General features: G+C 42.8%; 1 protein-coding gene across 4 annotated transcripts in view; it reads left to right on the forward strand.

Annotated features, from left to right (window-relative positions):
- Window positions 1-18502, forward strand: part of LOC115217138 (kinesin-like protein KIF16B) — a 117470-nt gene that overhangs the window by 18855 nt on the left and 80113 nt on the right. For all 4 annotated transcript variants that reach the window (XM_029786751.2, XM_036507298.1, XM_029786752.2 and 1 more), the window contains exons 2-5: window positions 2810-2879; window positions 9122-9241; window positions 10684-10800; window positions 12046-12078. In XM_029786751.2, coding sequence (XP_029642611.1) covers window positions 2810-2879; window positions 9122-9241; window positions 10684-10800; window positions 12046-12078 — 340 coding nt within the window. The remainder of the gene's footprint in view (window positions 1-2809; window positions 2880-9121; window positions 9242-10683; window positions 10801-12045; window positions 12079-18502) is intronic.

The raw sequence follows: 18502 nt of genomic DNA on the forward strand, positions 1-18502 counted from the left end.
GTTGGGCTTCTCAAGTTAATTTTAACCCTGAGGTTCTTTTTCCTGAAGACATGCTACTGAAATTGAGGTGCATTTAAGATGGGCGTGTGTCTTTTATGCCAAGTAAAAATATGGTACATATAATAGGCACATAGTTATTCCGTGTGTCTGTGTCTATTTAACTTCCCTGATTATTTACAAAGTCATCATAATGAAATTAGTTTACACACTGCCAATAGTGGTATTGTTATTATTTCCATTGCTGAAGTAAATTGTTCTTGTTTAGTTGGCAGAAGAGAAAGAGAAAGAGAAGAGAGCAAGCCGTGAACTGTCATGGAAAGCATGTGGTGGCAAAGGTCATCATTATACAAGGAAATGTTGCTAATTATGTGTCATTAACTTCATAAACGGCTCACAGATAGCTGACTCACTCAAATTTCCCCTCACCACCTTTCAGCTCCCATATCCCCGCCGTACATGCACCAGGAAAACTTGTCAGACCCAATAAAGACAGTTTAATAGATATTTTGTTTTCTTATTTTCATTTAAATGTTATATTTGATCTTCAAGATATTATTGTTATTTGTCAGTTATTTTGATCCCCGTTGTAGTTGTGACAACATATGACAGAAGAAAAATATAACAGACACCTACAAATCTTTTCTATTGTGTTTGTTGGTCCACATATACAAACTTTTTGCCCCTTGAATGGCTAAGCCTGGCATCTTGCACTAATTCCAATATCATACCTTTATATATAAAATTGAAGTTGTGTGTGTGAGACTCTGTCTCCTCCGATTTAGATTCCTAACTACTCCCACATTTTGCGGTGCAGTTTAACCAAAAGCGGGTATCTTATAGTCGTGATTCATATCGAGCCCTTCTGGGTATTAGCGCGCGTCTACGATGAATCTACGATTTAAAAAAAAATTTACCATCATTTTTCCTCATTTTTAATGATTTTTGCTCGGGTTATATAAGGGAAGTAACTCTCTAAAAATGCTTATATAGTTATTTCCCTTACAAACCCGAGCAACACCAGGCGATGCTGCTAGTTTCTTACTAAATTCATTATTTGATCCAAAAATATGAAAAATCTTCTAATTAGGTTTTTCTATGTACCTGTTTTAATTCTATATTAGTACTTTTGCACCAGTCATTAGGAATCTGTGACTCCATGTGGAACTTAGGGCGTCAGCAAATGATCATCTGTCTCATTTTTAACTCCGCCTTAACAAAGGCGGAGGTATTGTTTTCAGTTGTATTTGTTTGTTTGTCAGTGGACAAGATATCTCAAGAACCGTTGGATGGATTTGGACGAAAGTTTCAGGGATGTTTGGCCTCGTGGCTGGCATGAACTGATTAGATTTGGGGATCGATCTGATACTGGATAAGGATTCTGGATTATTTTTTCTGTTTTCTTCTTAGTTTTTGAGAGCAGTTTAAGAGGAACAGTAACTGTGTCAATCTCACAGTTTGAGGTCTTGAAAAGACCATTGACACAGCTTACCATTCTATTGAGACTGAAAAAAAATATGGTATTATAGAAAATTGGAAAATGATTATACTTGTGTGCATGAGATAAATACAAACACACACACACATACACACACACACACACGTGTGTGTATGTGTGTGTACAGATAAAAGACATTTATGCAGATTTGGTTAATCACATGACAAAAAATAATTTGCTGAATAATTTGTCTCAAGTACTGCATATTTTGAGTTCTTATCAATCTACAGAGATAATGCTTAAGAAGCGGAAGATTTTACTGATATCTTAAGTGTTAATATTGGCTGCTGGCAGAATCGTTAGCACGCTGGGCAAAATGCTTAGCGGTATTTCGTCTGTCGCTACGTTCTGAGTTCAAATTCCGCCGAGGTCGACATTGCCTTTCATCCTTTCGGAGTTGATTAAATAAGTACCAGTTACGCACTGGGGTCGATATAATCGACTTAATCCGTTTGTCTGTACTTGTCTGTCCTCTCTGTTTAGCCCCTTGTGGGTAGTAAAGAAATAGGTATTTCGTCTGTCTTTACGTTCTGAGTTCAAATTCTGCTGAGGTCAACTTTACCTTTCATCCTTTCAGGGTCGATAAATTAAGTACCAGTTGCGTACTGGGGTTAATCTAATCAACTAGCCCCCTTCTCCAAAATTTCAGGCCTTGTGCCTAGAGCAAAAAAGAATATTGGCTGGCAGATATCAGTATGAGTCTGTGAACAGTTTGTTTACTGAACTTGTAAACAGGGCACCAGTTCTTGTTACATTCTTAAGTATTGGTCACATGTGGCTGACAAGTCACATGTTGAAACACCAATGCCCCAGAATCCCTTGCAATAATGAATTGAGTGTGTTATTAACACATATTTGTCATAAAGGAGAAGCTGTTCTCCTGTGACATACACAACAGCGATTAACATATTTGCATTCAAATCTACCGTAATGTTTTAAGAATAAATATGCAAGCCTACAAGATAATGCAGGATTAGTTCGAAACAATGTAAATAAATAAGCATTAACCCTTTGGTATTTAAACTGGCTAAATCTGGCCCAAAATTTTCTACCTGTATTTATGTTAAAACTGGCCAAATAGGTATTGAATTAGCTACATTTTTAGGGGCCTAAATGCAGCCATTCATCAAACAATAATGGTATGAAAGTAACTTTCAAAGCCTCTGCAATTTCAACAAGGTTCATACAATGGTCTTTTGTGTTGTGTTTATATCTGAGATATATTAAAAATATGTGAGGTTTATTATTTGTATTTCAGCTTTTTATGGAACTAAATTATAACAATTTTTGTCATTTTTTTTTTTTCTTTTTCAGAGAGGAAGAACTTGATAGCAAGTTTATAATCTCTATGGAAGACAATAAAACCACAATTACAAATAACAAGGTCAGTGAAAGATTTACTAATTTCACTTGTATTTTTGACTATGTAATGGTCATTATAACAACCACATCGTAACACTAATAAGGTTTTATAAGGTTAATTATGAACAGATTAAGTTACTATTTGATTAAATAAAAATGTAAAACATTACCTTTGTTTTGTTGTAGCAGAATACACAATAACTTATTAAAATGTTGGATGACTTGGCTACATCATCATCATTTTAACATCTGCTTTTCCATGCTTGCATGCGTTGGACAAGGTTTATTGAGGTATATTTTCTGCAACCAGATGCTGTTCCTGTCCCCAACCCTTATTTGTTTCCAAGTAAGCTAATATTTCCCCATGGCTGGGCATGTTTTCAGAGAATATTGGAAATAAATGACTAAGGCAGTGATTCTCAACCATTTTTTGGCCTGTGGACTCCTTTGATTCCTATTTTCCTCAGGCAAACCCTCATAGCCATTTGATGAAAAAAACAAACCCTTATTGTATGTTTATAATCAATGACTGGCTTCTGTGTCGGTGGCACGTGACCTGCTGTGCTTGAGGAGACCTATTGAGTCAAGTACATAACATCAAAATAAATATCAAATGGAAATTGTAGTTGTGACCCCTGTGCCAGTGGCACGTAAAAAGCACTATCCGAACAAGGCCAATGCCAACGCCACCTTGACTAGCTTCTGTGCCGGTGGCACGTAAAAAGCATCCATTACACTCATGGAGTGGTTGGCGTTAGGAAGGGCATCCAGCTGTAGAAACACTGCCAGATCAGACTGGAGCCTGGTGCTGCCTCCTGGCTTCCCAGAACCCGGTCGAACCATCCAACCTATGCTAGCACAGAAAACGGACGTTAAACGATGATGATGGTGATGAAATTTTATTAAGAATTGTATAAAAAATCGTTAAAATATTTTGTGTATTATAGAAATATAATCAATTTATTGCATTTATATTTTAATGACAAAATCTTATCTGGACCTCTAAAGGTCATATGCACCTTGGTTGAGAAGCAGTGGGATAAGGGAAGAAACTTGGAAAGTAGTAAGGAGTTACCAGACAAATACTTAGCCTTCAAAGTATTATCATAAGTGGAAGTGTTATTCCATGAAACTAGTGTCTTCAAGAACCAAATTTATGTGGAGGTGCGTGGATTAGTGGTTAGGGTGTCAGCATCATAATCGTAAGATTGTGGTTTCGATTCCTGGACCGGGCGACGCGTTGTGTTCTTGAGCAAAACACTTCATTTCACGTTGCTCCAGTCCACTCAGCTGGCAAAAATTAGTAACGCTGCGATGGACTGGCGTCCCGTCCGGCTGGGGAACACATATGCCATAGAAACTGGGAAAATGCGCCCATGAGCCTGGCTAGGCTTTAAAAGGATGCATTTATTTTAGTGGAGGCACAAGGCCTAGTGGTTAGAGCAGCGGACTTGTGGTCGAGGGATCGCGGGTTCGAATCTCAGACCAGGCGATTTGTGTGTTTATGAGCGAAACACCTAAGTTCCATGCGCCTCTGACAGAAGGTAATGGCGAACTTCTGCTGACTCTTTCCTCCTGCATCTTGCAGATCACCTGTGACGGACTGGCGTCCCATCCAGGTGGGGAACCTATACACCAAGGAAACCAGCCCTTATGAGCCAGGCATGGCTCGAGAAGGGAAAAAAAGAACCAAATTTAATGAACATAATCTATAACTGAATTAATATCATATTTAAGTCCAAAAAATAAAAATACCTGTGAAAATATTTTGTAATTGTGAATTGTTGGAAATATATATTTTTTTCATTTTGGACGTAACTTCATCCACGTAACTTATTTTCAACGATAAAACAACAGATGCACAAATACTTGGGACCAGTAAGATCAAAACGCCAAAAAAACGGTAGCAAGGTAATCTTGGTTCAGCATTCATGTTGTTTAATTGTATTATTTTTTTCAGATTAACATAATAAGATATTAATAATAATAATAATAATAATCATAATGGTTTGAAATTTTGCCACAAGGGCATCAATTTTCGGGGAGGGGACAAGTCGATTACATCGACCCCCAGTGCTCAGCTGGTACTTATTTTATTGACCCAGAAAGGATGAAAGGCAAAGTCGACCTCGGCAGAATTTGAACTCAGAACGTGAAGATGGATGAAATGCTGCTAAGCGTTCTGTTCAGTGTGCTTCTGGTTCTGCCAGCTTGCTGCCTTCATATAATAATAATAATAATAATAATAATAGTGATTTCCAATTCTGGCTCAAGGCCAGCAATTTCAAGGGAGAGGGTAAGTTGACTGCATTGGCCCCGGCGTTCAGTCAATCTTGAAAGGATGAAAGGTAAAGTTGACCTTGGCAGAATTTTAACCCAGAAAATGAAAATGGGCAAAATACCTCTAAGCATTTTGCCTGGCATACTAACTGTTCTGTCAGCTCACCATCTTAATAATAATAACAATAATAATGTACCCTTATCAGACAGGTAGTCATGATGGGTATACTGGGCTTCGTATATTTTACCTCAGTGTCACTTTGATGGCTTGTACTGCTCTCTCATTCAATGATAATAATAATAATAATAATAATGATTTCTTTATTAACCACAAGGGTTTACGCTAAGAAAAACATTATGGACCGTACAGAACAAAACAAAGAATGTGTGTGAGTGTGTTGTGAGGGTTTTGCGTGTAAACCAGACTAAGAAAAAAGAAAGAAATCAGCAATATGTAATCCTCATTAGGGAGGAGACACTCAATGGCTGCCCATAGAAAAACCGTAATAAAAAAAAAAACCATGGGTGCCCTGACTTTCGGGGCAGGTGCCTTTTTTGCAACTACAGGTATATGCTCAGGGCAGGACCTTTCACTTGCATCATTCTCACCACTTTCATCAACAATATTATTAGGAGTGGCTGTGTGGCAAGTAGCTTGCTTACCAACCACATGGTTCCAGGTTCAGTCCCACTGCGTGGCACCTTGAGCAAGTGTCTTCTACTATAGCCTTGGGCCGACCAAAGCCTTGTGAGTGGATTTGGTAGACGGAAACTGAAAGAAGCCCGTCGTGTGTTTGTGTGTGTGTGTGTGTGTCTGTGTTTGTTCCCCCAACATTGCTTGACAACCAATGCTTTTGTGTTTACATCCCCGTAACTTAGGGGTTCGGAAAAAGAGACCAATAGAATAAGTACTAGGCTTACAAAGAATAAGTCCTGGGGTCAATTTACTCGACTAAAGGCGGTGCTCCAGCATGGCTACAGTCAAATGAGTGAAACAAGTAAAAAGAGTAAAAAAAAAAAGAAAGAAAAAGATCTTTTGTCTTTCCTTCTTTCTTATATAAAGGAGGGACCCATTATTTACACTATAAAATGATAGCTTTATTTTTAAACAAATAATCATTTACCGTATACTTTCGTGTAAAGATCAAATGTATCCAATTATAGGTTATTAAGGGTTGCTATGTCCATCATGATTGGGCCATAGATGAGAGTTTCTAAATAGGAATGGAAAATAAGTGAAGCCTGGACATGGTATCACTGAAACCAGAAACCACTTAATTTTAGATTCACTAGTTACAGCTCAGTGATTGGAACATCAGGCTCACAATCATGGGGCAGTGAGTTCAATTCCTGGACCGGGCTGCGTGTTGTGTTCTTGAGCAAGACACTTTATTTCACTGGGCTCCATTTCACTCAGCTGTAGAAATGAGTTGTGACGTCACTGGTGCCAAGCTGTATCGGCCCCTTTGCCTTTCCCTTGGATAGGATCGGTGGTGTGGTGAGGAGAGGCTGGTTTTCCATAAAAAAAACCTTACCAGACTTGTGCCTCAGAGGGAAACTCTGTAGGTGCAATACCATGGTCATTCATGACCAAGGGACCGTCTTCACCCGATTTTTTTAGGTAACCTGATTGTCCTACTCAATCACAAGGTTTATATTGTATTCAGTCACAAGATTTACTCTGCTCTTGATATTTACTCAACATTGTCATTGTTTTAACATCTACTTTTCTATGCTTGCATGGGTTGGATGGAATTTGTTGGGGCAGATTCTCTGTGGCCAGATGACCTTCTTGTCACCAATCCTCACCTGTTTCCAAGCAAAGTGATATTATCTCAAAACCAGATATGTCGTCATGAGAGATTGAAAATATAGGACACTACTTTCTTGAGGCTTATTGCTGATAAGGCAAGGCGATAGTAACACACACACACATCAATAGCTGGTGAAAATAAACCCAAGAAAAGGTTGCAGTTACATTGACCTTATACTCTCTCTTTGCTATAGGCTTTTAGCCCTAAAACTACTGAATGTGGAAGCAAAATACATTTAAAGTTGGCAAATTAATTTTTCTCAGGGTTTTCTTATCAAATTACATTCAACTACATAGGAACTAGGAACTAATATATCCTTTATAAGGGTCGGCATAGTATTCCTTAGATCTGTCATGAACCTTAGGACTCATAAGGCCAGAACTTAACCTGGTTTCCACCATGTATAAGTAGTTGAGATTACAACCACACCCCCAACCCACCCCCAACAAACTCAAGTGGGGCAACAGTTTGTCGCAGAGTCAACAGCTGAGGGAATTGGAGCAACAGGAAATTAAGTGCAATTTACTCAAGAACACAATTCAGCACTCTGTCTGGGAATTGAAACTGCAATCTTATGATTGCAGAATGTAATACCATAATCACATGGCTAAACAATTTCAAAGTTGTACTCGTACACTACTCTGTTTTCAACCGAGGTTCATAACTTTTAAAATTCTACTTTGACAGACTGTTTCTTTACAAAGATCAAATTTCATATTATAGTGACACAATCTGTAGTTTAATTGTGTAAGTTTATAGCAATTTCTAAAATGAATTGAAAAGCAAATTAAATGTAGTAAAAGACAAACATTATTCTATTAATATTGATATTCATTTCTTGAATAGGCATAATATGAGGCTAGTATGTTGTATGTATTTATTTTATGAAAGGCCAATTCAATACTCGTAGGATTTTAACTTGAAATGTAAAAGACTGACACACTAAATACTCCATCACAGTTTTACCAGCTCAGCTTGCTGTATCTTCCCACAACTCTCCATCCTCATTTTCATAAATAAAGGGGGTTAGTTCTTAATGGATGAAGAAAGGCGTAGGAGTGGCTGTGTGGTAAGTAGCTTGCTTACGAACCACATGGTTCCAGGTTCAGTCCCACTGTGTGGCATCTTGGGCAAGTGTCTTCTACTATAGCCTCAGGCCGACCAAAGCCTTGTGAGTGGATTTGGTAGACGGAAACTGAAAGAAGCCCGTTGTATATATGTATATGTATTTATATGTGTATGTGTGTTTGACCCCCCTAACATCTCTTGACAACCGATGCTGGTGAGTTTACGTCCCCGTAACTTAGCAGTTCAGCAAAAGAGACTGATAGAATAAGTACTAGGCTTCCAAAGAATTAGTCCTGGGGTTGATTTGCTCGACTAAAGGTGGTGCTCCAGCATGGCCACAGTCACATAACTGAAACAAGTAAAAGAGTAAAGTAAAATTTTTGATAAAATATTGTATTCTGAGGTCAGCTCTGAGACCATCATCACATAGGAAGGTATAATTCTAAAACATATTATGTAGCAAGCTGCTAATTGCTTTTGAAATCATTATTTGATACAGTCTAATTTATTACTGGCAATACTTTTTTTTTTTTAAGATATTTCCATTAATATTTTATCATTTGTTTTATTATCTTCATTTTGTTCTGTTGTGAAGGCACATGGCTCAGTGGTTAAAGCATTAAACTTAGAATCATGAGGTAGTGAGTTTGATTCCCAGACCAGGCTATGTGTTGTGATCTTGAGCAAGACACTTTATTTCACGTTGCTCCAGTTCACTCAGCTGTAGAAATGAGTTGTGACATCACTGGTGCCAAGCTGTATCGGCCCCTTTGCCTTTCCCTTGGATAACATCAGTGGCATGGAGAGGGGAGGCTGGTATGCATCAGTGACTGCTGGTCTTCCATAAACAAGCTTGCTCGGAATTGGGTAATTTTCTAGGTGCAATCCCATGGTCAGTTTTGACCAAAGGGAGTCTTTACTCTTAACGTTTTCTGTTTTTAATTTACTAATCAAATACTAATAATAACTTTCATTCTTCTTTTCAGTTTTGCCTGATTATAAATAATTTCTACATTAACACCTGTTCTCTGAGAATTGCATGTTTCTTTTTTGTTTTGTTTTTAATTTACAATATTTTACTGTCTACCGTTTCCGTTTTTAGATTCCTGAAACTGTATCAGAAGGAGATTGTGGCCGGGAATCAATGAGAGTGAAAGAATTCACGTTTGATTTTTCTTTTTGGTCTGCCTCAAAAGCTTCAAATTTTGCCAGTCAGGACCACGTTAGTATTGCTTATCTTTTCTTGTCTTTATTTGTATTCAGTGATCAAATTAGAATAGCTCTAGGGACAATTAGAATGACTGCTGCCCAGTAAGGTAGTGTTTCCCCATGACTAGACATATCTCAGAAGATTGATAACAAAGGACACTGCTTGTACAATCGTGACATTCGCTTACAGCTATCACGTGATATACACAGACATGTGTCATCATCATCATCATCATCATCGTTTAACAGCTGTAACCCATGCTAGCATGGGTTGGACGGTTTGACTGAGGCCTGGAGATCTAGCGGCTGCACCAGGCTCCAGTCTTATCTGGCAGTGTTTCTGCAGCTGGATGCCCTTCCTAATGCCAACCACTCCGAGAGTGTAGTGGGTGCTTTTTACATGCCACTGGCATGGGAGCCAGTCAGGCGGGCCTGATATCGATCACGTATGGATGGTGCTTTTTACATGCCACCAGCACAAGGGCCAGTCATATGGTGTGGGGTTGATCACCCTGACTGTGTCTATGACAATGGTTTGTTCATCATCTGTGGCAGTGATATTAGGGAAACGTCACTTCCACAACCACCAGTCATCCTTCACTGTTCCAGAAAGACAGTTTGTCACGTCCCAGGCCTGCCATGTGTAGCACCTCAAAAGATCAAGGGACCCTGTGTGATATCAGGTGGAAAATAATAGATCATCCAGACCCCTATGGTAATGGAAGTGGCTCTTGCAAAATCTGCATTGCGGAGAGAACCAAAATTCTTGAGGACTCTACTAAACCTGGCACATTAAATAGTCATAAAGAAGCGTTTTCTAAATGTGTCCACTTCAAGTGCTACCTACTGGAAAATGGGATCTCCCCGTTTGCTAGTCAGGCTTTTCCGGGTCTTTGAGGGTTGTTTTATCCTCTTGTTCAGGGAGACAACCCATCCTCATTAACATTGTTATATGTTGAGACTTAAATCTCGATTTTGAAGCTTTTCTTTACATCCGTGACGTAGAAAATAAAAACTGTTTGTCTTTGTATAGAGTCTGCCGATCTGTCCACAAGGTTTTGCCTTTGTGGATATGAAACCGTTGGTAACTCTATGACCAAAATTAAAATATATATTTATGTCAAGGCGGTGCTCCAGCATGGCTGCAGTCAAATCACTGAAACAAGTAAAAGAGTAAAAGAATATACAATGAGCTTCTCTCAGTTTCCATCTACCAAATCCACTTACAAGGCATTGGTCTGCCCAAGGCTATACTACAATACTCTTGCCCAGGATGTCGCACAGTAGGACTGAAACCAAAACCATTTAGTTAGGAAGCAAAGTTCTTACCACACAGCCACACCCATGCAAAACTAAACATTTTCTGGGTACTGATTTGCCCAATTTATGCTTTTGTGAAGTTCAGATAATATTTCCATTGTTTGTTTATTAAATCTGTTGTTCTTTTGTTTTAAGGTTTTCCAGTCACTTGGTCTTGATGTGGTCCGATCAGCATATGATGGCTACAATGCCTGCGTATTCGCTTATGGTCAGACTGGTTCTGGTAAGAGTTACACCATGATGGGAAACCAGGTGAGTCAATCATCATCGTTTTTGTTAAGGTTTTTTCTACAGGTATCCTTTCTGGTTTTTGCTTCGTTTCGTATTGGGATGTCAGATATAAACAAACAATGAGATAAGCCACAAAAGTGGGTAATGAGTGTATATACCATATTTTGGGGATTGTTGTCGCTTCATCTGCGCTCATCCAACCCATTCTTGCCTCCGAACACATTGCTTATGTAGCTACCACATACAAGTATTAAGTTTTTGGATATTCCAATTTACATATTAGACACATTCCTGGAAGCTGGTACGTAAATATTAGATTTATAGGTATGTGGTACTTTGTTATGTGGTGGAACAGCCTGCTCGTGAATTTAATGTGTAAGTGGCTGAGCACTCCACAGACACGTGCACCCTTAACGTAGTTCTCGGGGATATTCAGCATGACACAGAGAGTGACAAGGCCGGCCCTTTGAAATACAGGTACAACAGAAACAGGAAGTAAGAGTGAGAGAAAGTTGTGGTGAAAGAGTACAGCAGGGATCACCACCATCCCCTGCCGGAGACTCGTGGAGCTTTAGGTGTTTTCACTCAATAAACACTCACAACGCCCGGTATGGGAATCGAAGCCGCGATTCTATGACCGCGAGTCTGCTGCCCTAACCACTGTGCCATTGCGCCTCCACAACTTTGTTATGTAAACAATATACTATGAAGTATAGTGAATGTTTTTGTAAGTCAGTACCACCACGTTCTATTGCATCATCTCTTCTAAATGTCACCACTCTGTTTGAAGAATCGCAGCTAGCTTTATAGTTGTTGACGTGTTTGTAGTTTCAAAATGCCTTCTTTTACAACTGTGAGATGTATTGTTATTGTCATGATTTCATCTTACTATAATCAACAACAAACACATTTCGTCAATATAAAAGTCTTTATTAGACACGACAAAACTTTAACACGAAATAGCTTCTAAAATATCAAATTTTGTGAAAAACGTTCAGAGTAAACTGTGTTCTACGTGAGAAATTCTACCAGTATTCGAAGTTTCAAACTGTTTAGTTAAAAAAATTAATTAAAAAATCTGTGATTGAGTTGGAATAGATCTACATTTTCTTGTTACTCTCAAGATATTGGCCAGAAGGAATTTATAGTAAAAGGAAAACACTGGCCCCAAATGATCTGAAGTTTGTTGTTAATTATAAAGAAATCTAATTATGTTTTCCTTCTATATCATTCAATAACTTGTACTTTTAATTATTTTCTGACCAGGATGATCATGGGCTGATACCAAGGATATGTAAGGTGAGTACGGTTTGAAGCTCTCTTTTGATAAATATTCTATATTTAACCATCATCAACAGTAACATTAGTTATTGTTAGCAATTTCTCTTATTGTTATCACTGGGTTATTTTGCATCATAATCCTTATATGCAAGGTAGAGCTATATGTTTGTAATGATAGTTTTTAGTTGATGTTGCTAAAATAAGTTAAAATAAAGGTAGATAATATCTGTTCAGTTGTGTGTCACAATAGCAGAGCCAAGGTGTTGGGGATGATGAGGGCAGTCCACTCCAGGCAAGTTTTTATGGGTGTGGCAATTTGAAGTTGGCTGAGCCTGCATTAGCTGTATTGGTCTAGGGAGGGAGGCAAATTTGAGGGCTACCCCAGACACATATACTCTAGCTATGCCACTGGTTTGTCTATCTACCCACCCATAAAGCTATCCTGTTTTCTGACATGTAGTTTTTAGCTGCCTTGTTAGTTTCCATTGCTGAGTTAGGGTTAGATCCACAGGAAGTCCTACATATTCAACTCAGTGGTACAGATCAGTAATTGAATCCTTGGGAAGTACTCAGAAAGTGTAATGATATCAGGTATGCCATACTTCAATCCTCACCACTTCGTGATCACCAGTGAAATATGTTCTCCAAGGCACAAATTCCAGCACAATAAGAATGCAAGTCATTAACATAAAGGAAACTTTGGTTTGGATGGTTTCTGCATGACTGGAGTTTATGGCTGGTTGACTTGTAACTGATATCACGTGATCACATGACCAGCCAGACTATCAAATGTCGTTATACATCACCGGGTCACCACATGATTTTGCATTGTTTTAGCCATCGAATGATGCCACCCTGCTGGCTGGGCGAGAAGGTCAACATTCCTGCTGGCTTGAAAGGGGCATTGGAGCAACGTGAAATGAAGTTTTCTGCTCAAGAAGAACACAATACCCCGCCTGGTCTGGGAACTGAAACCATGATCGCTAGATTGTGGTTGCGGCACCCCAACCACTTGGTCATGCACCTTCAACGGAACGTGGACACAGCTATAATCTTGGTTCTTCTATTCTTTTACTCTTTTAATTGTTTCAGTCATTAGACTGTGACAATGCTGGAGCACTGCCTTAAAGTGATTTTGTCAAACAATTTGACCCCAGGACTTATTTTAAAGTCTAGTACTTATTCTATCGGTCTCTTTGTCAAACCGCTAAGTTAAGGGATGTAAACACACCAACACTGGTTGTCAAGTGATGATGGCGGGGGGACAAACACAGACACAAAAATACATTCCCACACACACACACGATGGGCTTCTTTTAGTTTCCACCTACCAGATCCACTCACAAGGCTTTGGTTAACCTGAGGCTATAGTAGACGGCACTTGCACAAGGTGTCACACAGTGGGACTGAACCTGAAACCATGTGGTTGGGAAGCAATCTTCTTACCACACAGCCACACCTGTGCCTATATTTCTTATCTTTTAACTATTAAATCTTTATATACCCACATTCAAGCATGGCTGATGCCAGTGCTGCCTGACTGGCACCCATACCGGTGGCACATATACAGTACTGTTTGAACATGGCCGATGCCAGTGCTGCCTGACTGGCACCCATACCGGTGGCACATATACAGTACTGTTTGAACATGGCCGATGCCAGTGCTGCTTGACTGGCACCCATACCGGTGGCACATATACAGTACTGTTTGAACATGGCCGATGCCAGTGCTGCCTGACTGGCACCCATACCGGTGGCACATATACAGTACTGTTTGAACATGGCCGATGCCAGTGCTGCTTGACTGGCACCCATACCGGTGGCACATATACAGTACTGTTTGAACATGGCCGATGCCAGTGCTGCTTGACTGGCACCCATACCGGTGGCACATATACAGTACTGTTTGAACATGGCCGATGCCAGTGCTGCTTGACTGGCACCCATACCGGTGGCACATATACAGTACTGTTTGAACATGGCCGATGCCAGTGCTGCTTGACTGGCACCCATACCGGTGGCACATATACAGTACTGTTTGAACATGGCCGATGCCAGTGCTGCTTGACTGGCACCCATACCGGTGGCACATATACAGTACTGTTTGAACATGGCCGATGCCAGTGCTGCCTGACTGGCACCCATACCGGTGGCACATATACAGTACTGTTTGAACATGGCCGATGCCAGTGCTGCTTGACTGGCACCCATACCGGTGGCACATATACAGTACTGTTTGAACATGGCCGATGCCAGTGCTGCCTGACTGGCACCCATACCGGTGGCACATATACAGTACTGTTTGAACATGGCCGATGCCAGTGCTGCTTGACTGGCACCCATACCGGTGGCACATATACAGTACTGTTTGAACATGGCCGATGCCAGTGCTGCCTGACTGGCACCCATACCGGTGGCACATATACAGTACTGTTTGAACATGGCCGATGCCAGTGCTGCTTGACTGGCACCCATACCGGTGGCACATATACAGTACTGTTTGAACATGGCCGATGCCAGTGCTGCCTGACTGGCACCCATACCGGTGGCACATATACAGTACTGTTTGAACATGGCCGATGCCAGTGCTGCTTGACTGGCACCCATACCGGTGGCACATATACAGTACTGTTTGAACATGGCCGATGCCAGTGCTGCTTGACTGGCACCCATACCGGTGGCACATATACAGTACTGTTTGAACATGGCCGATGCCAGTGCTGCTTGACTGGCACCCATACCGGTGGCACATATACAGTACTGTTTGAACATGGCCGATGCCAGTGCTGCTTGACTGGCACCCATACCGGTGGCACATATACAGTACTGTTTGAACATGGCCGATGCCAGTGCTGCTTGACTGGCACCCATACCGGTGGCACATATACAGTACTGTTTGAACATGGCCGATGCCAGTGCTGCCTGACTGGCACCCATACCGGTGGCACATATACAGTACTGTTTGAACATGGCCGATGCCAGTGCTGCTGACTGGCACCCATACCGGTGGCACACATATACAGTACTGTTTGAACATGGCCGATGCCAGTGCTGCCTGACTGGCACCCATACCGGTGGCACATATACAGTACTGTTTGAACATGGCCGATGCCAGTGCTGCTTGACTGGCACCCATACCGGTGGCACATATACAGTACTGTTTGAACATGGCCGATGCCAGTGCTGCTTGACTGGCACCCATACGGTGGCACATATACAGTACTGTTTGAACATGGCCGATGCCAGTGCTGCTTGACTGGCACCCATACCGGTGGCACATATACAGTACTGTTTGAACATGGCCGATGCCAGTGCTGCTTGACTGGCACCCATACCGGTGGCACATATACAGTACTGTTTGAACATGGCCGATGCCAGTGCTGCCTGACTGGCACCCATACCGGTGGCACATATACAGTACTGTTTGAACATGGCCGATGCCAGTGCTGCCTGACTGGCACCCATACCGGTGGCACATATACAGTACTGTTTGAACATGGCCGATGCCAGTGCTGCCTGACTGGCACCCATACCGGTGGCACATATACAGTACTGTTTGAACATGGCCGATGCCAGTGCTGCCTTGACTGGCACCCATACCGGTGGCACATATACAGTACTGTTTGAACATGGCCGATGCCAGTGCTGCTGACTGGCACCCATACCGGTGGCACATATACAGTACTGTTTGAACATGGCCGATGCCAGTGCTGCCTGACTGGCACCCATACCGGTGGCACATATACAGTACTGTTTGAACATGGCCGATGCCAGTGCTGCCTGACTGGCACCCATACCGGTGGCACATATACAGTACTGTTTGAACATGGCCGATGCCAGTGCTGCTTGACTGGCACCCATACCGGTTGGCACATATACAGTACTGTTTGAACATGGCCGATGCCAGTGCTGCCTGACTGGCACCCATACCGGTGGCACATATACAGTACTGTTTGAACATGGCCGATGCCAGTGCTGCCTGACTGGCACCCATACCGGTGGCACATATACAGTACTGTTTGAACATGGCCGATGCCAGTGCTGCCTGACTGGCACCCATACCGGTGGCACATATACAGTACTGTTTGAACATGGCCGATGCCAGTGCTGCCTGACTGGCACCCATACCGGTGGCACATATACAGTACTGTTTGAACATGGCCGATGCCAGTGCTGCTTGACTGGCACCCATACCGGTGGCACATATACAGTACTGTTTGAACATGGCCGATGCCAGTGCTGCTTGACTGGCACCCATACCGGTGGCACATATACAGTACTGTTTGAACATGGCCGATGCCAGTGCTGCCTGACTGGCACCCATACCGGTGGCACATATACAGTACTGTTTGAACATGGCCGATGCCAGTGCTGCCTGACTGGCACCCATACCGGTGGCACATATACAGTACTGTTTGAACATGGCCGATGCCAGTGCTGCTTGACTGGCACCCATACCGGTGGCACATATACAGTACTGTTTGAACATGGCCGATGCCAGTGCTGCTTGACTGGCACCCATACCGGTGGCACATATACAGTACTGTTTGAACATGGCCGATGCCAGTGCTGCCTGACTGGCACCCATACCGGTGGCACATATACAGTACTGTTTGAACATGGCCGATGCCAGTGCTGCCTGACTGGCACCCATACCGGTGGCACATATACAGTACTGTTTGAACATGGCCGATGCCAGTGCTGCCTGACTGGCACCCATACCGGTGGCACATATACAGTACTGTTTGAACATGGCCGATGCCAGTGCTGCTTGACTGGCACCCATACCGGTGGCACATATACAGTACTGTTTGAACATGGCCGATGCCAGTGCTGCTGACTGGCACCCATACCGGTGGCACATATACAGTACTGTTTGAACATGGCCGATGCCAGTGCTGCCTGACTGGCACCCATACCGGTGGCACATATACAGTACTGTTGAACATGGCCGATGCCAGTGCTGCCTGACTGGCACCCATACCGGTGGCACATATACAGTACTGTTTGAACATGGCCGATGCCAGTGCTGCTTGACTGGCACCCATACCGGTGGCACATATACAGTACTGTTTGAACATGGCCGATGCCAGTGCTGCCTGACTGGCACCCATACCGGTGGCACATATACAGTACTGTTTGAACATGGCCGATGCCAGTGCTGCCTGACTGGCACCCATACCGGTGGCACATATACAGTACTGTTTGAACATGGCCGATGCCAGTGCTGCTTGACTGGCACCCATACCGGTGGCACATATACAGTACTGTTTGAACATGGCCGATGCCAGTGCTGCCTGACTGGCACCCATACCGGTGGCACATATACAGTACTGTTTGAACATGGCCGATGCCAGTGCTGCTTGACTGGCACCCATACCGGTGGCACATATACAGTACTGTTTGAACATGGCCGATGCCAGTGCTGCATGACTGGCACCCATACCGGTGGCACATATACAGTACTGTTTGAACATGGCCGATGCCAGTGCTGCCTGACTGGCACCCATACCGGTGGCACATATACAGTACTGTTTGAACATGGCCGATGCCAGTGTGCTTGACTGGCACCCATACCGGTGGCACATATACAGTACTGTTTGAACATGGCCGATGCCAGTGCTGCCTGACTGGCCCATACCGGTGGCACATATACAGTACTGTTTGAACATGGCCGATGCCAGTGCTGCCTGACTGGCACCCATACCGGTGGCACATATACAGTACTGTTTGAACATGGCCGATGCCAGTGCTGCATGACTGGCACCCATACCGGTGGCACATATACAGTACTGTTTGAACATGGCCGATGCCAGTGCTGCCTGACTGGCACCCATACCGGTGGCACATATACAGTACTGTTTGAACATGGCCGATGCCAGTGCTGCTTGACTGGCACCCATACCGGTGGCACATATACAGTACTGTTTGAACATGGCCGATGCCAGTGCTGCTTGACTGGCACCCATACCGGTGGCACATATACAGTACTGTTTGAACATGGCCGATGCCAGCTGCTTGACTGGCACCCATACCGGTGGCACATATACAGTACTGTTTGAACATGGCCGATGCCAGTGCTGCATGACTGGCACCCATACCGGTGGCACATATACAGTACTGTTTGAACATGGCCGATGCCAGTGCTGCTTGACTGGCACCCATACCGGTGGCACATATACAGTACTGTTTGAACATGGCCGATGCCAGTGCTGCCTGACTGGCACCCATACCGGTGGCACATATACAGTACTGTTTGAACATGGCCGATGCCAGTGCTGCCTTGACTGGCACCCATACCGGTGGCACATATACAGTACTGTTTGAACATGGCCGATGCCAGTGCTGCTTGACTGGCACCCATACCGGTGGCACATATACAGTACTGTTTGAACATGGCCGATGCCAGTGCTGCTGACTGGCACCCATACGGTGGCAAATA

This window comes from Octopus sinensis, linkage group LG11, assembly GCF_006345805.1.
Source record: "Octopus sinensis linkage group LG11, ASM634580v1, whole genome shotgun sequence".
Classification (NCBI taxonomy): Eukaryota; Metazoa; Mollusca; class Cephalopoda; order Octopoda; family Octopodidae; genus Octopus; species Octopus sinensis.